Source organism: Balaenoptera musculus, chromosome 14 (assembly GCF_009873245.2).
Source record: "Balaenoptera musculus isolate JJ_BM4_2016_0621 chromosome 14, mBalMus1.pri.v3, whole genome shotgun sequence".
NCBI classification, from domain to species: domain Eukaryota; kingdom Metazoa; phylum Chordata; class Mammalia; order Artiodactyla; family Balaenopteridae; genus Balaenoptera; species Balaenoptera musculus.
In genome coordinates, this window is record NC_045798.1 from 86,410,032 (window position 1) to 86,432,305 (window position 22,274).

The 22,274-nt window shown below is 38.1% G+C and overlaps 1 protein-coding gene across 1 annotated transcript in view; it reads left to right on the forward strand.

Moving 5' to 3' along the window:
* Nucleotides 1–22,274, forward strand: part of ZNF407 (zinc finger protein 407) — a 417,355-nt gene that overhangs the window by 211,171 nt on the left and 183,910 nt on the right. The window contains exon 5 of the mRNA XM_036823222.1: nt 21,757–21,923. Within this exon, the coding sequence (XP_036679117.1) occupies nt 21,757–21,923 (167 nt within the window). The remainder of the gene's footprint in view (nt 1–21,756; nt 21,924–22,274) is intronic.

The following is a 22,274-nucleotide window of genomic DNA, read 5'->3' on the forward strand; positions in this document are numbered from 1 at the left end:
TATTACAAATTATCATAAATACCGGAGATGCAGATTTTTTCTTAGATCATTAGCATATCATGCTGCGACCCGCACCAGAATGCACCATTAACAAAGCCGCCTTCATGTAATTAATGTAAATAATATGGAGCTACAGCCTGAGTTACCCAGTCAGCCTTGGCGAAAAGCATTTGTCATAATGCATCATCTGCGGAGCCCGGCCTCAATTCGAATTAAACTTCATGGGTTGGCCCCTTTATTTTTTCCTCTCACACTGTAAATTTCTGTGAAACATTTATGACTATAAATTTCTTTGAAACACCTACATAAGGGAAGAAAGCAATCCAGTAAGCTGAAATTAAAATTTTATTATTCACTATGCTTTTGCTGGTGAGGACAATTAGTATTTTCATAAAGCCAGCAATGGAGATGCAGGGGATGCAGCTGAGGGCCTCCTCCCTATCCTTAGAAGTGTTTTCTGTCCTCTGCAGCTGCCACCAAATCTAAAGTATGGTTTCTGCCTGCCATTTGCTACTATTGCCCTCTGACTCCAAAACACAGAGGAGCATTGTAAATTTTTCATGAAGAGGCTTCAGTCTGTAAAACAGCAAACAGGAATAATGTTTTAAATGCAATCATTGTCAAGTTTGAACAATGTAATTTATCAAGAGAGCAGTTTGTACTATATAATAAGTTTCATATATTAATACAATTTTTCATCTGATGTCAGGCTTCTGATTTATGAATAGCCCATGATCTAAGGTGATCATTGAATTATAATTCAAGTAATAAGAAGCTAGGAACAAGACACTGGAACTGCTCCCCTGCATTAGCTTGCATGCCACCAAGCCAATTTACTAAACAACCGTGGGCTAAATGATACAGTTTTTCTAATTCAAAGAAGGCACTTGTTAATTAGATAAAGGCTAAAGCTCTCATTATTTTTAAATGATTTAAGAACAAGTAGAGATCTTACAGCTTATACTGCAGCTCTAATAGTTCTCTGCTTACTGCCTTGTAATAAGAGTATTAAAGACAGATGGGCCAGGCCGATTTAAACCAATTACAGCATTTCTTGTACACCAGTAGCAATGACTGTTCACAGGCGCATCAGATGCTAATATTCGAAACGTTTCAGATGGTTGAAACACCACTGATTAATGTGATTTATGAATAAGTTGTTTCCTTCTGCTAATTTTTGGGGAATAATCACACCTCCAGAGTGTATTCTAGTTATTGAGGCTTATTTCATATTCCTCAGTAATACTTACAAGTGTTTTGTAGATATTTAACTTTCTTATATACCAAAATAAAGAAAAAAATAAACTTTTTTCAGTTCTGTTTATTGAGCACCTGTTAGGTGCTGGGCACTGGGCTAGGCCCTGGTGGAGTCAATGCTCATCAAGTGAGTTTCCTTTTAAATATCTTGATTGCTGTGATGGCAAACGAATAACAAATTCTAGGAAAAAAATCAGACATTGTCAGTCATTAGTTAAAAAAAATATATAATACATATGAAATTCACACCTGAATACTTGTAAGGCTGTGAATTTGCTTTACCGTTAATGTCAAACTTTGGAATTATATAAAAATTAAGAGTTGATAAAGTAGCTTATGTTTGTGAAAATTAATGAGCTGCTGAGTTCTTGAGTCCTTTGTCTATATGTTGATGGCAAATACGTTGTATGATGTCTGCTTGCGCAGCCGTTCACCTCCTTGGAATCATGCTGCTCGTTGACTGTTTGTTCTTCCCCCCTTCTTCCCTGCACCCCTCCATCCTTCTCTTCCTTCATTCATCCCAGAAATGATGACAAATGTCTACTTTGTATCACCCACTTGTCCATAAGTGTTTTCCTTGACTTTAAATAATTCATTGCTATTGCTTACTCACAATATAAATTTCCCAGGATACCTTAAATATCATTAGCGTTGTTTTTTCCCCTTTTTAATCTCCTCATTTATTGTTTCCCATTGTTATTGTTATTACAGTGGTGAGCTTCAAATTCCACCAGTTTTATTTATAGAAACATTGCCTTGTGTAGCAAAGAGGTAGCCACACCACCTACCCTGGAAAAGTAGTCATTGGTGGATTTTGCAGGATAGTTTGAATTTGGCAGTCTCTTCATAAATATTAAGTCGATATAGTCTTTGAGAGACAGGCACTACATGTATATGCTGTTTCTTACCTTCAGATCTGTCTGGGGACGGGCAGTGACCAGCTGCTCTGAAAGCTTACAAATCGCATTGTGCTGTTTCTTTTTACCCTTGTTTAACCACCTTCCATTTTTCTTTATTTATCCCAATATTTTAAATAGTGATTTCAAAGTTGTTGGGCATATGATTGGAAAATCACATGTATAAGAGATTTCAAATTGTTCCATATTTTCTTCTTCGTTGCCCTAATTTTTAAAAAAAAAAATTCCTTATCTGAGCAACAACAAGTTATATTATTAATAGACCCTGAGTAGGACAAGTTATTTGTTACAGTAACTTTTGATCTGTTTAATAAGTACTCAAGCTGTGTAGTGGAGTTTTTATTGTACTCTGCAGTGTACAGTTATGAAGTGTGGTACATAATAAAATGAAAGCAATAATGTTGATATTTCTCAGGGATCCATCAGAGCTGACCTGAAGCAACATATTTCATCTGGTTTGTCTGGGTATGAATGTTTGAAAGTTATGGCTGAAATTACGAGAGAGACAATATTGTGTTTATGACTTGTGATTATTTACCATGGTAAGGTACCTCACCCTTTGTGATTCCCAAAACTATTTCTATGACAGTTCATTAGTCTTGGTGTCAAGGAACAAATGAAAAAGACGAAATACATTTAGTATTAGGCAATAAGACATTTTAAGCTAAATGTTGGTATTTAATGTGTAAGAGTATAAAAAGCTAACGTGGAATCATTCTGATAGGGAAGAGTACACGTCATTTTTGTAGTTTCAGGTAGGTTTTTATATGTGTGTATTGTTCAGGTCCATGCTTCACGAAATCATTAATGTGACCTGAGATGGGTTTTTTCAGGAGGCAGAAGGAAGGTTAAGGAGGAAGAAACTCTTTTCACTAGAAAAGTATAGGATAGGTTTTACAGATCATTGTCCTGAAAATGAGAACTGTTTAATATTGGAACAGATTGCCATTTGAATCTAAAAAATACATTTATCTGTGAAAAGATAAACTACTACCTTGAAATATAATTGGTGTTTGCTTGTCTCTCTTCCTTATCAGATTTTACGTACCTTGAGGATGGAGGCCTGTGTCCTATTCATCTTTGTGTTTCCAGAACACAGGATAGGATCTGGCCCATAGTGGATGTTCGAGAGACATTCAATAGTGGAGATACTTGAATTTTTCTCCGTGTAGCAGCTCCCAAATAGTGTGAGACCAAGGAAGAAAATTAAGAAACGCATGATTTCCTAACAGTGGAATTAAGATACTCATTAATGCCTTTCAAATGACTGCTGCCTAATTTTTCCTTATTGAAAGGAAATTGATCTGTCTTGATCAGCCAGACCATTTTGAATGAAAACCTCATGCCTTTATTTTTTGAGAAGTATGTAATTATTAAGTAATCAGTGTTGAACTCGGGGTAATTTGTAAGCGAGCTTCCAGTAGACTGCAGGACCTTGATGATACTACTAAATACTATTATTTATTGCTGCTGTATTATTGCTTAGCAGACCAAAATACAGAATCTCACCTTTTAAGAAAGTTCATAGCATCTATACAGACACCGTTTGCTCATGTGTGTTTCTACCATTTTTGTTGCTGCCAAAGTAAGTTTTAAGCCATATTTTCACTCATCAGCATTCACTAGTGTGTTGATTTGATAAGTTTTCTTTTGGATATTGTGGTGGGGATAGGAGGAAAGGTGTTAACTAGTGGTAGATTACTTTTTAAACATTTCATTGAGCTCAGTGTTATGGTTTTATATGACCATGATAAGTCATTGGCGTTTCGTTTCATTGCTGGAATGATACAAAAACATTCATTAAGAAAACACAGCAGCTGTAAAAATAGAAATACATAATTTTTGTGTGTGATTGCGCTTCATATTTAATCTTATAAATAAAACCATTAGCTTTAAAGAAACCATTATATACTTCTGAACTATTTCAAAGGTAATACTGTGGATACACACACACACACACACACACACCACTAAGTGTGTTGACATGATTTACCCTTCAGTGTGTGCCTCAGGAGCAGTCATCAGAAGTAGTTTTTACGTTGTCTTTTTTCCTCTCCATTGTGTCCACCACATTTTATATGGCCCAGAATCAGGCAGTGAGAAATCCTGATTGGACCTCCAGGAAGTGCTCTGATGTTCATCAGCCTTGTGTGCAAGACAGAAAAGCTGATAGTCCGAAATTGCACTATAAGCTAAGACAGACTGTCAGTTTTTAGGAATGGCGGGGAATGGCCTATTTATGTAATCAGATACTAACCCTGGGAAGAAGCTGTCAGGCACATTCTTGTTGTGTAAGCAGCAGGCAAACTGTGCTTTATCTGACAGACAGTGTGTAAATCTGTCCATGCAAAAACCCAAATGTTTAGTTTGCTCCTAGTCACTGTAATAATCTGCTTATTTTCGTCTGCTAGAGCAGTGACATCGCTTAGCAGAATGTGCTGCAGACATAAGGCCCAGATAAGACTGCCTTAGTGTCAGTCATTCATTCCTTGATTGGCAAGAAGATAAACAGGAATTTACTAGAGGTTTGCTTTCAGCTAAAGGAACAGACAACGTGTTCTGGACAGGAATAACTGTATTTATTAGCTTGGTTATTTTACATCTTGAGAGAATGGATAGAATACATCATGTCTAATTATAGTTTCTAGGAATAAGTAGCCTACCATATCAATAACTATTGAATAGTTGTGCCCAAAGGGAATCTTCTCCGATTTGTTAAGATGCTTTTACTTGCTATATATATTTATTTCATTGACTTTTATGTGTTGTTTTCAGCACCCTTTAGTTTTTCATTCTAAAAGTAACTTTTTATTATTGCATTATTTGCTGAGCGTGAATAGTAATGACTTTATGGATGTGGGTATTTAAGAATCTGTAAATTAAATCCTATTCTTGAGGAGAAATTGAAGTTTTTTAAATCTGACTTTATGACTTCAAACTCAGAGTTAAAAATGAATTCAGTGTTTTCATATATTTGTTCAGTGAGAATATTGTACCTCCCCGTGATTGAAAGATCTATACTATAGCAAGTGTTAATTGTGAGTAGTGTCTTCTTTGATATTCACTCATTGGATAAGCAATGTAACTTTAGGAATTTTCTTTAAAATTTCTGTAAGATTATTCATCTTCTTTAAATTTTCATTCAAATCTTCAGTTTGGTTTTACCAAATAAATGATTTCTTTGCTAATTGTAAATGATTGGGAACAGTATTGATTGTTTTAAACAAAGAGGAAACCTCAATCCTGGACCATAGTCTTTTATGATCAGAAACTTTATGGGACGCATCTCTGAAGCGAGCAGCAGTCAGATTGAACTGAGTGTAGCAGAGGCAACCTTTGGGTCCCCAGGTAGATACTCTCTTGCCCTGGTACAGGTGGCCACACATGTCTGAGAGTGACCAAAGGCTTTTTTTCTAAGAATTTTAAGAACAGCGGTAGGAGAGAAATAAAAAGTATACAAAAGCATACATATCTGACACACTGATATCAGTCCTGAGGCGTAAGTGCATAACTGTACTTCTGCTCTGTGTGCTGTAAAGTTGTAGTCGTCTTTGTTTTGATGGCCTGAGTACCAAAGTACATGTATATATATTACTTTATTAGCCCATGATAGTAAATTCACATAGTTAATCAAATTCTGATTGGTTTTATTAGTCGTCAAATTGCACACATTTTTAAATCAACTTATTTAGAAACATAAACCCTAAGGTTTGATAATTGAGTTCTTTAATTCTACCTCTTTACCTCTTTTCCTCTGTTGCCAACTCTGTCCACCATATTAATCCCTGGTCAGATCTATGTAAGCTCAGGTAAAATTTAAAATTCATTCAGAGGTCTTGTTTACTTGATAGCAATTAAAATGTGCTAGTATTTTCACTTTTGTTGTTCCCCAAAGGAAATTTTCCTAATTATCTTTCACCCGGGCTTTTATTCTAAGTACTTTTCTTCTGTCTCTCTTGCTTCTAAGTGACTCTGTGTATATTTCTTAGTGCTCTATTGCATATTATTTTTGAAGAACAGTAGATACCAGTAATCAATATAAACTTGCTTATTATGAAAAATGTTAGCGATATTTGGAACTGTACAGCACAATCTCTGGATGTTCCCTGAGGTGGTTTGTAGAAATGAGGACAGGTGTCTCTTCCGTCTTTGGGCCCCTTTTCTTTAGTTCTTAGCTCTTAGGCACGTTTTTGTGAATATCATCATGTACATTCCTGTGGAATGCTTCATCTGTATCTTCTGGTTATATATAGGAGTCTCTTTTTATTCATCTTGTATTGTTATGTTTTCAATCCTAGTCTGTCAGTTTTAGTCACTAACTTTCCATTCAGTAACTGTTTGAGCACCTGCTCTTTGTAAGGCATTAGAGCAGCTTATTTGAGAGTGTGTTCTCTGTTCTTTTGCTGTTGTTACTATCTTACCTTCCCATACCTGTACTTCTGGTTTTGGATTATTATAAAGCTATAATTTATTATTATAAAGCATAATTTATTAGATTGTCACTTTCTGTTGTTTTGCTTTACTGTCTTCGACAAATTAAAGAATAGAAAGCTCAAGCTTCTGTCTCCTGGAAGTCAGCCCTTTTATTCCAGTGGAGAATTAACTAGCATTTGGACTGCACATAGACCCCACAAATAGAAAGACAGGACCTTTCAGGAGATAGAATCTCTCATCAACAATGATGGTTGGTTGATCCCAGACAGATATATTTGATTGACTCTTGGCCTCAGAACCCTTCTTTCCTATACTGGAGAGGACAGCCTTTGGTGGCATCGCTTCATGGATTTGGGTCTTTGGGAACACATCCTTAGGACCAGACTAAGTGGAAATTTAATTGAAATTAGACTTGTAGGGTTTTATTGTTGGGACATAGTTTGGAAGTATTTTATTTGAACTCCATTGCATGTGACATGTGTAGAAATTCAGGCTAAAAGAACAACCAAGGCACTGATGTCTCAGCTAAGTTGGTGTCAAGGCGGCTGTTTCACTTCTGTGGCATGGCCTCCTTCAAGCAGCTTTGTTTGCAGTTTTAAACATGTCATTGGGAAAGTCATTTATCAGAATACTTCTTGCCATATTTTGAGCCTTCAATAAATTTTAGTTATATATGATTATTAAATGTTATAAATGTTTCTTAATACATCACTTTCCTGCCCTTACTACTGTGAAAGATATCAAGAAGTTGAAAATCTAATGTCCCTGAATTGTTTTGGGTCTTTTAGGGAATGTACGTAAATGAAAGTAGTAAACAGTTCAAAAGTCAATATGCGTGAGGTGGTGTGGAGTCAACTTGTGAGTGGCACATAAGCCGCAATAAGATCAGGACTCTTGTGTAACAGAGAATTAAACGAAACGTAGAATAAGGGTAGGTCTTTAGTGAGAGCTGCTCTGACTGTCTCAAAAATGTGATAATATCTTTTTATTATTGAATACCTAGAACTATCTCTTCCAGAACTGTGACTGTGTGGTTACTCATGGCAAACAGAAGATGCTTCAGTTACAGTGAACAGCATCTCTGATTAGCTGTCAGCTGTATGGTAGTCACAGTGTAGGCTTATAAAATCATTGAACACTGATGTCTGAACTATGTGAATACAAATATAGTGAGGTTTTTTTTTTTTTTTTTTTTTTTTTTATTTCTATTTTTGGCTGTGTTGGGTCTTCGTTTCTGTGCGAGGGCTTTCTCCAGTTGCGGAGAGCGGGGGCCACTCTTCATCGCGGTGCGCGGGCCTCTCACTATCGCGGCCTCTCTTGTTGCGGAGCACAGGCTCCAGACGCTCAGGCTCAGTAGTTGTGGCTCACGGGCCTAGTTGCTCCGCGGCATGTGGGATCTTCCCAGACCAGGGCTTGAACCCGTGTCCCCTGCATTGGCAGGCTGACTCCCAACCACTGCACCACCAGGGAAGCCCCTATAGTGAGGTTTTTGACTTTAAAAATTGAGAAGAAAAAAATGTCTTTCTTTTTAGAGATCTGATTTTACACTGCCTCAATAAGTAGCTCAACTCTTGTTTCTCTCAGTAGTACTCTGATTGTTTCAGCTATGTATCAACAACATTGTATGTCAGTGTGGCATAGACAAGCCAGTGGTGGATAAAATGAGTGATTCTTTTAAATTTTACTTCAAAATTTATTTTGGCTAAACCTGTTTGTTTTGAATTATGCTTTTAAAACTCTGTTTGCTTACATATATATATTTAAAAAATGGAATGTGTGTTGGTAAATATTTTTAATACAGTAGTATATAAAGTGCTAAGTAAAAGTTCCCTTTTCCCAAATTGATGCCCTTCCTCTTCCTCCAGGCTTCCTCAGCCAAATCTTAGTTCCCACCCAAGGTTACTACTATTCACAGTGAATCTGTCCCTACTGTTTCTATTTGTCTATTCATACATATGTGTATGTGTGGTGTGTGTGTGTATTTTTGATATGTTGCATATTAAAATAAACTTAATTCTGTAAATTTTGTCCCTTTACAATATTTAATTAATTCATCATTTGAGCAGTTATTTACTGGGTACCTACTATGTGCTAAACCCTGTATTGGACCCTGGGGATATAGCAGAAAATAAAGCAGGCAAACGTTCTGCTGTCACGAGCTTACATACCAGTGTGGGGAGAAATTCAACAAACAAAACTGAAAGTCCAGTATATGCCAGTATTAAAATAGTGATGATATAGTAACGGAAAAGAGGGAAGAGCCAGGAGTGCTGGGTGGGGTATTTCAGCTCTCCATAGGTGGCAAGGGGAGCCTCTGTCAGAGAGAAGGTGACAAGTGATCTAGACCTGATTGCGGGTAGGAGAGAGGCCCCGTGAGTCTTTCAGGCAGAGGGAAAAGTGCTCAAGTGTCCTGAAGACGATTGTGTGGGGCGTGGCCCAGGACTGCCAAGAGGCCGCTGTGCCTGGGGTGTGCACAGCGTGGGAAGGAGGACGTGATGGCAGCTCAGGCCATGTCAGGCTCCAGAGGACTCTGCCAGGACTTTGGTTTTTTTCTTCTGTGTGAGATTGGAGGGTATTTAACAGAGGCCTGGCACGGTCTGACTTATGCTATAGCAGAATCGCTGTTTGCAGTATGCAGAGAATAGACTGAACGGCAGGAAGGGAGGGGGTGGTGATGGCGGAGGCTGGGAGCTCTGTTGGACATTCTCGTGATGATCCTGACGTGAGAGCACGGTGAGTTGGACCCCAGTGGTAGCAACAGAGGTAGATAGAAGTGTCCAGACTCTGAATATATCTGAAAAGTCCAGCCCACAGGATTTACCAGTGGATTGGATGAGGTAAAGAGTAATGGATCACACCAAGGTTTGGGCATGAACAGTGAAGGGAAAAGGGGGAAATGAAGTCACGTCATTAACTAACGGGCAAAACCACTGTCAAGGGCAGGTTCCGTTGGGGGAGATCGGGAGCCAGGTTTAGACGCGGGACATTCGAGAAGCCTGCCGGCTATCCCAGTGGAGACGTTGTGTGGGCAGCTAAATACCGACTAGACCTCAGATATAAACGAGGATGTCATCAGAGTACGGGTCACCAAAGGAGTGCGGATGGCTCATCCAGTCTGCAGAAGGCAAGGAGGAACCAGGAGAGGGGACTGCTGAAGATCACGAGACTCTCATGTTCTCAGGCCAAGGGAACGTTTGCGATCGGCTGCTGGCCTGGGTAGGTCAGGTCTTGCTCTTGGGCTGCATCTGACATTGATTGAAGACACCTGTGTGCCAGGCTTGGCAGGACGCAGGATGTGGCTGAATTACAGGAGAACAGGCTGTCTGCAGTCCCTGCCTGCTGGGCACACTTGGCTCCTCTCGCTGCACCCTTTCTAGGTGCCTTCGCTCGAATACTGTGTCCCCTGGACTCTGCTGTCCCCGCCTGATGCCTGGGGAGATCTGACCCTCACGGCACCTTCACCGCGGCTCCCACTTGGCCAAAAGCCTCCTTGTTACTGCCTTACGTGAAATAATTCTTGGACTTCAATTCATCTCCATGTATTTCAGTCTGAAGAATCTTTAATAAAAAATATAGTAGTGATACAGAGAGTTGAGCAGTTTTGTTTTCTTTGTATCATAAAGTCTAAACTAGCAACCTTTTCGACTTTCATTTTTATACCTTCCCAGCCCATAATTGAAAAGTCTTTTTTTGTTGTTAACGTTATTTTGATAGCTTCAGTTAATTCTGTATTTTAGCTTCCCTAACACTATAGTTGCTCCAAGTATAAATATATTTTATCACCTACATCCTTCCAGTTGTTTGTGTTTTTTTTGTTTTTTGTTTTTTTAAATTTGTTTATTTATTTATTTTTGGCTGTGTTGGGTCTTCGTTTCTGTGCGAGGGCTTTCTCCAGTTGGGGCGAGTGGGGGCCACTCTTCATTGCGGTGCGCGGGCCTCTCCCGTTGCGGAACACGGGCTCCAGACGCGCAGGCTCAGTAGCTGTGGCTCACGGACTTAGTTGCTCCGTGGCATGTGGGATCTTTCCCAGACCAGTGCTCGAACCCGCATCCTCTGCATTGGCAGGCAGATTCTCAACCACTGCACCACCAGGGAAGCCCCCTTCCAGTTGTTTTTGCTTATGCACTTAATTATATTAGAAAGAAAGTTAGTTTAATATTTTGAATGCTGGAAGGTACATAATAGATGATGTTATTCCACATAGTCTTTTGTTTGAGGTGTTGAAGATTTGAAAAATTAGTATAAATGATCTATATGCAGTGTTTATAGATGCCTATCTGAATTTATCTTTTCAAAATAATTTAGAATATATGAGAAGTAGATGAAATCCACAAATCTATTTTGCAGAAAAGAATTCTATAGCTGTACACATCCAACTTTTTAAGTAAATAATACTCTTTTGTATTGAAAGGAAGCTAAATTAATTGCTTTGCCCTGCATTTAGGAGGTTGTTTCCACCCAAATGTACCTCATATATGTATGCACTTTCTATTGTTTTACTCCTGTTTCATTGCAGGCTACTTCACACCCATTGCATGGTGGACATGTGTGAGAAATGGTGGAGAGACTACTAGTATTTAACTACTTACTTAGTATTTAACTACTTACTCTCAGTTGAATCACAATAACTTTAAAACTCTTTAAAAACTTGTTTTTTATGTTAATCCAATTTTAGCACTTTCCCTTGAACTTACGATTTAGAAAAGAACAGATCAAATCCCTTACAACATGATCTTTCTACATACATGAATGTCAGAATATTGTGATGTAAATAAAGCAGGTGATGATCTATATCAGGCTCTGCAGTATTTACGCTGAATTCATCTTCTGAACTCACATCATGTCTTGGTGACGCTCCAGTGCACAAATGCTCCAAGACATTTACTCTAGAAGTGTACTGTAACTGCTGCTCTTCGGACTAAGGTCTCAGAAGGGGTCAATTTCGTACTGAACTCTGAGATTACTGGGCAATACATCTCAACCCTTCTAGCTAATCTTACCTTGAGCTCAAATGGTTCCCTAGATCATCCTGACATGCTAGAAGGCCGAGATGATGACAAAGGCCAGGACAATGAAATACCTAAGTTTGGAAAGGCTGCCTTTCCTGCTTCAGCAAATCACGCAGTCACCATCAGGGTGGACAGCCCTTTCTAAATCTGGCAAGTCTATTCAAATGTCTAGAAATTCTGTTTCCAAAGTAGATACATAAGGACCTACAGGATAGAGTGTAAACATCCCATATTTGCTAGTATGTAAGATGCACGGGTCTGTGGAACACGTTCCAGTATTATTGTACAAGAATATTTTTTAGGAAAAAAATATAATTTTTTATACATATATCGAAGGTGAATTTAAATTGGTAGAGAGAAATACTATTTTGTTCATTTCCATTTAACCTACTGTGTACTTGAGTCCTGTATGAAGTCGCATTTTGGATATAGTGGTGGTCCACTGCCCCTTAACTAATGTTAATATTTAGAGAATTACGTACGCTGGTGTCAGTTGCTGGTTCTAACGGTGCTGTAGTATTAACAGATTTAAATCTCCTACGTTAGGGGTGTAACCCAAGCACTGCTTATGATCAGCCTTGTTGTCTTCGGCTTATTAATTTTGTTAAGAAAACTACTGCTCTTTTTAAAATACTCTGATAGTTCTTCATTGGAGAGTTGGAGCTGACAAGGATTGCCGTAAGGAATCCAAGTAGGAAACTATGACTTTCTTATTATTGCTGTTTTAAACAATTGTGAACTAATAGATAATTCTCATGATTTACTATTCATAGAACACCAGTGATCTACACTGTAATATAAAATGATGTCTTGTGCTCAGTAGTTTTAGAAATATTGACGTGAATACACACCAGGAATAAAAATTACATGGTCCTACTGAGGCTCAGAGAGGCTGCCCAAGGCCAGACACTTATTAACTTCTCTTTCCCCAACAGCATGAATATGTGACCCCAAATATTATTTCTGAGTCAATGGCATGCCAGGAACTGAGCAGTTTTATTCATATGAAAGTGTCAGCTTTATTAGCAAAAGAGGATTGGAATCATCCATTCTATACAGATGCCTGATGTTCTTTACAATGTATATTTGTCCTAGTAAAGCTTCATATAGTAATGTGAATGACACATTTTTTGGCATAATAATATAACACCATGGTGTGAAGACCTTATGACTTTTATAAAATCCTTACAAATCGTAGTTTCTTGATGAGTGGGACTGTGACAGATTGTCTGAATTGGGACAGACGTTTTTGTTTGTACTCAGCTTCCATTAATATATCAGTTGTGTTTAATGTTAACATATTAAAAATTAAAAGAAAATAACTTTAGGGGATTTTGTAGTTGATTTTTAAATTCGTGCTTCTTTCTATAAGCCTGTTTTTTGTTCTTACTGGTAAAATCTATCTTATTCATATTTACCAACCAATTCATTCTAATACAGTTAATACTGGAAATGGCAAGGGTAGCATCAGAAAACTTAGTAAAACCTTTTTCCATTGACATGCAACTGGTACAGTCTGTGAGGTTCTGAGCTCTGAAATAACATTTTTATAGCATCCGTAGGTATATAGCTTGACACATAGCAGTCTTTGTTAGTGCTGACATGCTGTTTGTAAGATTACGTGTTATGTGTCCCAGTGTATAAATGAGTTTGTCATGAATCTCAGATGTGCACATTGTTACGGTAGGTTTTTTTCCCAGACATGTACATATTTGTGGCTTGTATACAAGTGTACTGTATCTTTTTGATCATGGGCACTTGTGAAGGATAAAGCCACATTTAGCTCCTTAGAAAATTATAGTCAAATAATTGTGAAAAACAAACAATGGAAGGGAGATCGGAGAGGGGGAAAAGAAAAACAAAAAATAGATTGGTGGTTCCTTTTGTCATATCAAAGTCAGATTTCTCTGTCTTTTTATCAGGGCCATTTCAGTCTGACTCAGCTTAAAGGATGCAACTTTATTTCCCCCTCTCTGCAGCCTGCTCCCCACTCCCTCCCCTACCGTGATCAGCTCAGGGCTCACACACACACCACCTTCCCCACCTCTGCCGGGCCCTCCTCCAGGCTGGTCACTGCCTGCTGCCCTTGTTACTGGAGTCTGCTCTGTCCTTTCCGACTCTCCTGAAGCCCCACCTCATCCATGAAGCCTTTCCAGCTGCTTCACTCTATATTCACCGATGCTTTTTCTAAACATCTTTTCAAAAAGCTTTTTTAAAAAGTCCAACAAAATGTGGTGAGCTTTTGTTCTAATTATCTCACTGACATTAGTGTCTGCCATTGAGGCACAGGCTCCTTTTGGGGAGGCGTATGTGTCTTTGCTTCACTTACAGGTCTGTACATGCATGAATCATTGCTAGACACACAGTAGATTCCAATACATACTTTTTTAAAAACTGATCAATTGATATAGAAGTATCTGAGCTATTATAATTTGAAGATTGTTAGGCTTGTGTTATAAATGTCCAAAGACTGAACATCAGTCAAGACATTTGGGATGAATGTGTAGATGGGGTTTGAAATGCATTTTGTCATTTTAGCTCAAATTATTTATATCAGTAAGAGCAATGATTTAAAAGAAATTCTCTTTATATGGTCTTTAAACAGTAACATTAGTCCTTTATTTGTAACTGCTGTTTTAACCTTCCTTGCGTAAATCCAGTGTTTTCTTACCTAACCTGAAGCGATAAAATTTCATTTAGTCCAGACTAGAGGATTGTGGCAATTTAATATACGTCTTGTTCTCCAGGACTTGACTTCTATGGTTAGTTAAAATTATTTCAACTTTGCAAGCCCTCCAGCTCTGTGACACACTTGAAAGGGGGTAGTTTGAAAAGAACAGGGCAGCCTGCACTGAATGGGTCTCATATGCAGTATAATTCCTTCCACCTGTTCTTCTCATGTTGGCGTTTGAAAGCCCTGCAGGAAACATGAACTATTTCAGGACTGAACCAACTTCTCAAACCCTGCGAAGGGGCTTAGTGGACCTTTGTTTGCCAGCAGTGCTTGGTTCGGATTCTTTTACCCTGTACAGATCAGGGTGCTTTTGGGGGGTGCAGGTGGGGGGATGCGACCTCACCTAAGCCAGGGATTGGCCGACTACCATCTGCAGGCCAGATCAGGCCCACTGCCTGTTTTCGTAAATAAAGTTTTATTGGAACACAGCCACGCTTACTTGTTTATGTACTGTCCACGGCTACTTCTGTGCTACCAAGGCGGAGTTGAGAAGTTGCATCGAAGACCTGAGGGCCCACCGAGTAGAAAATATTTACTGTCTTTTACACAGAGCCTTTCCTAACCCCTGTTGTGCTGAGGAGTTTTGGATACAGCACATGCAGTGGAACGGGCACAGTTCCAGTCAAATTTGATAGGATGGTCTGGGGTAGGCCAGAGTTTATGGTCTCTTTGACAAAGAAAAATTTCATGGGAATGAGATTTTGAAGGATGAATTCAATCTTGAGGGCATGGCCCTTGTAATCCTTGAATGTTTTTCTTTGGAATGAGTCATTCTCTTGGTTCTTAGTAGACTAAGGCAACCAGGGATTAATATTCGGCCAATGCTCCTCCCAGAAGTAACTTTGACACAAAACTTTGCAACCTTTGGAAAGAACTGAAAGGGCCAGAAAACATATTTCACAGCCTCTGGAATCTGAAAAATACCTTAAAAGGTTTTAAAATGATGGCTTCAGCAAGAATGAGGTTAAATTTCTTTTCCAACTAGTTAACAAGGATCTAGCCTGTTAATTAGGCTAATTATCACCTGTTCAGGGCAAAAAAATGCACTCAAGACTCTTGGCTTAAGTAGCAGGCTCCCTTGCGTGCTGTATAAAAGCCCTCACAGGAGGTTTCCAGCTTTCATCTGTAAGCCACACTTGATTCTGAAGAGTTGAATTCAGTAAATGAAACCTTTCTAATCTTAGGTCTTTGTGGCTTCTTGATATAAATCATGCTCATGTTTTATATATAATCAGGAACAGGTCACTCTCAAGAGTCCAGCCTGATTTAAATAATCTGGATATTAGTGTTATATATTTTTGGTTTCAGGATATGACTTCACTCATTGAGTCAGGTTTTTTTTGGATCTAGTACGCACACACAAGTATTTGGAAGGAGGTGGTCAGAGGAACCCCGAGTGTATTCCTTGTTATTACTCACCTGTCAGTGTACCTTTACCTGTCAGTGTACCTTTTCAATTTTCAGTTTAGAGAAAACAGAGATTCTTACTTCCCATGCAGTTTAAAGTTGCATATTTTATTTAAACATATATATATATATAGTACTTGAAACCTCATAAAACTAAGATGAACAGGATTACTTTGGAGTAATATTGGGGTAATTAATGTGGATTTAGTGCCTGTTTTACATGAATAAGTAGCTTAAGTCTAAAAACAGTACTGTATGTTTTTCCTCAGATGTTTCCTAGGCCAGAAACAGTATAGGCATCTCACAGTTCCGATGCGTATAGGTATTGGATTTGTTACCATGGCAGAATTTCTTGAACTTCCTTTTGCTTTGTTATCTTTTGGATACTTTTTCAGCGTTAAGACTCATGTGAATTAACTGAGATTGAAGTTGCTCTTTAGTGGTTGTCTTTATATGCCTTTTATGTGCTTCTTTGTTCAAGAAAGTGATTGTTTTTCAGTTTTATTTGCAGCTCAGCAGAAATTTGTAAGGTAGCCCTACTGGGCAAAGACCCCATCATATTCTATTTTTGTTTCATCTCTTAGTGTATTATTATGTAATTATTAAATTATAATAATTTTAAAAGGAGGCTGTTATCCCAAAGAAACAGCCTGCATATTGGTAGTATCTGAGTAACTTAGAAATTGTTGAAACAGATTCATTAGTAAATTGGACTGTTTTGCTAGGAATCATACAAGCCTTGTATTGTTTTCAGTTCTGTGTTTATTCATAAAGACCAGCAATACCTGTCAGTTAAGGTTTTGCAACATCAGTTTACTGTTAAAGTAGTCATTTTGAATCAGTCAGCACCTTTGTTTCAGAGTTTTGAAAGATAATAACTGCATGATTATTTAATGTTTTAATAAAGTTTAGCTCATTTCATTTGTAGCAGATCTTGCTCATTGCTGTTTTTTTTGCAGATATGAATTTGTATGATTTATTAACTTGACGTGACATGTAGAAAAGAATTTTTGGATTACTTAATTATAATATTCACTTTGAACTGTGAAATTTTTCAAAAACAATGAAAGCACTTTTTAAGATGTTAACCTATGACCTTGTTTACTTTGTATTCCTTTTAAAAACAACAAAAATGTACAACTGTAGTTAGCTCTCTAGCCCCATATGCATGCCTTACCCCTCTTCTCAGAAACGAGCAGTATTCACAAATTATGATGTCATGCATGTTTTTGCATGTGGACCTCATATGTTTATATTTAATATTTCTATGCTTAACTTGCTTTGTTTCAATGCAGTTACATTTTTGAGATTGTTTAACCCATGCTGATAAATGTAGCTCATTGATTCATTTTAACTTCATTATGATATTCCATTTTATGATTAAACTCATTATTTTTCTACTCCCCAGCTGATGGATATTTAAGTTTGTTTACATCTTAATGGGGATACTTTTTTTTTTTTTTTTTTTTTAAACATGTCTGTACTTGAGCCTGAGTTTCTCAATCATGTTAACCCAGACTGGGCTTTCCGGGAGAAAGGCAAAGGCTATCTACAGCTCTAAAATGCATCACTAAAGCAACTGTATTCTAAATTATTCTGAATTGGAGAGATTAGAAAAGAACATAAAAATATACTAGTGACAATTCTTACTGTATTTCAAAAATCATAAAGTAATAAAGCATCGAAGTATCAAAGTACTTCTATCTTCATATGTAAGTGGGATGTGTGCAGATTTTTTATTAATTTGCTAATAAATTGACTGAATAAGCCACCTAATAGGGTTTAAAATTTTTAAATAACATTTAAAAGTATAATTTGAACAAGAGGAGTATAGACTCTCTTGTTAGGATACTTACCTTGTGTAGTAATATGGAAAGATAAAGTTAGGGGCGCAACTCAAAATAGAAGTGTTATATATTTTGACAAAACTTATCTGCCCTTTAGGCATTCATAAACAGACAATTGCTCTAACACAGTCTAAGGCAGAAGTATCTATTAAGATAGTACCATTGATCATATAACTCTTAACTTTCATATGACAGTTACCCACACGAAAATGGGTTTTATTCCAGAAGTTTTAGCGAAAAACTGGATAATAATCCCTGGAAGACAGGAACTTTGTAATGACAACACCTCTTGGTAGGAACCACTCAAAGGTGCGACGACGCAGAACATTCTGTGTTTAAGATCATTGCCCACAAAATGGTCAAACCATTGCTACATTGTCTTCTAATTCCTGCTTTGCTGTTGAGAAGTCTGATACCATTTTAATTTATTTTGCTTCTGATTTTTTTTTTTTCTTTTGAAACCTTCTAAGATCACTTTATATACAGTAGAAACATCTAGTGCAGACTGAGGAAAGGGGAGGGGACAAACTGCCCTTTTTCATTACAAGTCCATAGCACTATTTGGCATTTTGAACTTTTTATCAAACGTTATAAAGTAGCTCGATTACATCAGAGCGGAAATGATGTGGACCTCCACCTGCTCTCCCCCAGACGTGGCCTTCTCCTTAGCACCTTTGCTGTCCCTGTGCTATGGCCTGCCGTACCATTTTTCTTTTTAGTTCAGTTCATAAATATTTAAATTTTAAAAATTAATTTAAAATGTTTAGAATACCAGAGAAAGGATATGAAACAAATATGGCAAACATGGATATTATCATCTGGGTACATAAGCCTTGGTGGTAGATATGCATCTCTGTCATTTTCTGTATGTTTGAAATATTGACATTTATAAAATAAACACAAATGCTGAGGAAGGAGAAAAGACCAAACAGCATGAGGATCGCGGGCCCTGGGCAGCCTGAATGACCGCTGTTGCTGTTGTGTACAGATCTCACATTCCGACTCTGAGTCTGGTGAAATTACGTAAGGAACGAGACTCTTCACCACCAGTTCCCTTCATCCCATTGGTCCAAAGTTATTTACGGAACAGCTCTGGGTACCAGGCACTTTTATGGGCCGTAGGATATACGGTGAGCCAAACACCATCATACTGTTGTGTGCTTATCTTGTTTGCCCTTTTAGGTTGTACTTTTACGTGATTGTCACTCGTTGTACATCCTTCAACTGACTGACTTTGTAACTCCCTGCACAAAAGGAGAGATGACTAGCGAATTTTATGCCAAATAGATCTCTTTTTAATATATTGTCAATTCAGTTAAACAAGAAGTTTCTGATGGAAGACCACCATGTGGGGATAGAAAAGCATTTATATCATTTAACCCAGTCTAATGTAGGTCCCGGGGCTTCACTGATGCATGGGAAACTGGACGGCCATCCCCAGTTGAGGGGCAGCAGCCGATAGAGCCACAGTTGACACAGCCTGTCGGGGCCTGGAGCTCCCATCTCTCTGCCTCTCCCCACACTGCCCCTTACCCGTCCTCCCTGCTGGCTCTGCATTTCCACCTGTTTTCCAACATCTAAATTAAATGCCATCTCTGGGAAACCTTCTTTAATCCGCCCTGTCCCATTAATTGCTTCTTCTTTTAAATTTATGATGGCCTTTTACGTTTTTTCCTGGCATTGAGGTTATCTTTGTGAAGGATTTTCCTCACGTAGGAGCCTGTGATTTTCTTGAGAGCCAAATCTGACTCTTTTCCCTCTTTGTTTCTACCGTCTCGAACAGTGTTTGTGGTATAGTGGGTGTTCAGGTCTTTCTGAAGTACATGAAGAATACACAGTGATGCCTTTCCTTCTTGGGTTCTCGTGGCAGAGCAGAACTGCACATTTTCACTTAGGCTCTGTCCTAGTGACACATCCAGGTGGCTTCCTGAAGGCCCCCAGGAGAGCGGATCCCTTGGATGGACGTCGTCCTTACTCGTTGCATGGTGGCAGATAGTTTACAGTGTTTGAGGCTCAGAATTGTGCAGTTCCAGGAAACCCCCCACTGATGAGTAGGTCTTAGTCTTTATAAGGACACTTTACATTGGTAACATTTCAGATTCTTTTCAAAGTACCAGTGCATGCACTTATTTTCATAAAGCAAATTGTAAAACACGTGAGGTTTTCTGAAAGTCAAGCGGTGGCCTTAGTTCTTTGTTATCTGGCTTTTGTCATTTCATGACAGGCTCTAAGCTCTAGTTTAACATTTTTATTATGTATGAATAATAGAGTACATATATTGAGGTTTCATAGATGTAATTTTGTTAAATGTACATCGTGGAAGATTTAAAAATGAGGGATTTATTTTGTCATTCATAAAGTTGTAATACAGTCCGGAGTAACTATTTGTTAAAAGATAGCATCTACTTAACCTCCTTATTTATTTCTTTTAGGAGAAGGTTAGATCCACAATAAATACATGAAGAAATAAGTAGATAGGGGAATTTATCTTGGAAATAAGATCCCTGTCATGGTTTTGAAATGTTAAATGCATGAAGACCCGTCAAAGAGATATACGGACATGATATTTTTTTACAGTGCATTTCGAAGTATTTAGTTATGTTTGTCATTCTCTAGTACCAGTAAGCAATGATCAAATGATACAGTAATTTCAAAGTTGGTCTGTGTTGAGGGGTGTAAATATAGTTTCTCTACTCATACATTCTATAAACATATTAATTGGCAATTTTAATATTAATGAAGCACTTAAGATATTTTATATGGCATTTCTTAAATATTTAGCAGTTTTTACTTCTGTTGCATTTAAAATATAATGTTATAAAAATATTACTACATATAACAAATGAAGAGAGATTTTTATAGAAGTTAATTTCATAATTCGATTAAGAATTTGTGAAACCTGAATGATTAATTTGTTAAAGTAATCCACATTTGCCTCAAAATGAGAAAATTAATTAATTGGAGCTTGGAATATTTTTTTCTACCCTTATGGGACTAAGAAAGTTTGTAAAATTTTAGTTAAAAACGTTTATGTAAAGAGTATACTCTTTATATCTCCTTATTTATATCATAATTTAAAACGCAGATATTATAATCTTATTTTTAAAATTGTATTAACTTGCTAAAAGTGTAGACCAACTTATGATAGTCTAATCAAGCTGCCATAGTCTGTCTTTTTTGTGGCATTGTGCTTGTCAACTTATTAAAATATTTTAATTTTGAATATTGGGTTTTAATTTGCTTTTATTTGACTGTTCATTATCCTGAATTAATTAGCTGGACATTATTAGTCACAGGGATTGCTTTAAACTAAATTGTATTAGAAATAAAAAGTAAATTTTAGTGATGATTTCCTGAATGCAAGTGAAAAGGGACAGAAGCTCGACCAGAGAAAGTATTAAAGTTTTTTTGTTGATGGTTCATATTGCCTGGATTATTAAAGGTATTCAGAGATCTTTAACTGGGAACTGTGGGGCTGAAATATTTTCTGACGTTGAGTATTGATTTGTTATTTTCAGTTTTCATCCCATACAGGAAATAATTGAGGTTTCTTTTTCTCAAAGGCATACTTTATGAAAAGTTGTATTTATAATCTTATTTTTATTCTTATCAAAGGGGACTTTTTATGTACCCGTGTGGTAACCCAGGAGGACACGTTGTTAAAAAGGAGACGCCCCTGGAGCGCGCCTCTCCTCCGAGGGAGCAGCGTGGTGTGTGCCGTTGCGGGCGGGCTGGGCTCTGAGTGCCGCCCGACCCCAGCTGCCTCCGCCTGGCAGAGAGCAGGGGTGTCTGAGTAGTTTAGTACGGATAGCTTTTCATTTAGCCTTTGCTCTGACAGCCCGTGCCCTGGATAAGTGGTGTAGGCCTGTACAGGTGAAATCTATTCTCACATTTGCCTCAGGGGTGACTGGACTGTAACAGAATTTTTCAAACCCGTTGGGCCCAACCGCAAAGCAGAGAATAAATGGCTGAAGTGCCAGGCCTGGACAGAAAAATCAATGCCTGGTTATACAGACATGACAGACCAGGCCCGCAGTTCTCCTCGTGACACCCTGCACTCGCCACACTGCAGGGCTGGAGCGGCACCTGTCTGGGCCCGAGGTGCTCCCGTGAGGGTAATATTTGCATCCTTTTCTCTCCACTCCATGCAGGAAGTTTACATGCCGCCTGTGTGATAGAAGTTTCACAGAGAAGTGGGCCCTGAACAACCACATGAAACTCCACACGGGGGAGAAGCCATTCAAGTGTACCTGGCCTACCTGCCATTACTCCTTCCTCACGGCCTCCGCCATGAAGGACCACTACAGGACGCACACAGGTGTGCCGTCCGCCTGGGCCCAGTGGTGGTGGTAGTGGGGGGTGGTCGTCTCAGCAGCAGTCCGTAGAAAGGAATCCCTGTTTGAAGAGTTTGAGATTGTGGTAATTACATGTTAAAAGGTATGGCATCATTTCTTTGTGTTTTGATGACGCTTAGCGTAATTTTTAAGTGACATTCTAATATTTGTATGTGTGTGTGCGTGTGCACACGGGCATGTGTTCACATGAAATAAGTTCCATATTCCAAAGCTGATTTATGTTGCGTGTGGGTACATATATGTGTATGTGTTTAAACATATCTTTTTAGGTGTGATCATTATAGAAGATCATTTGAGGAGATTAAATTTTCATA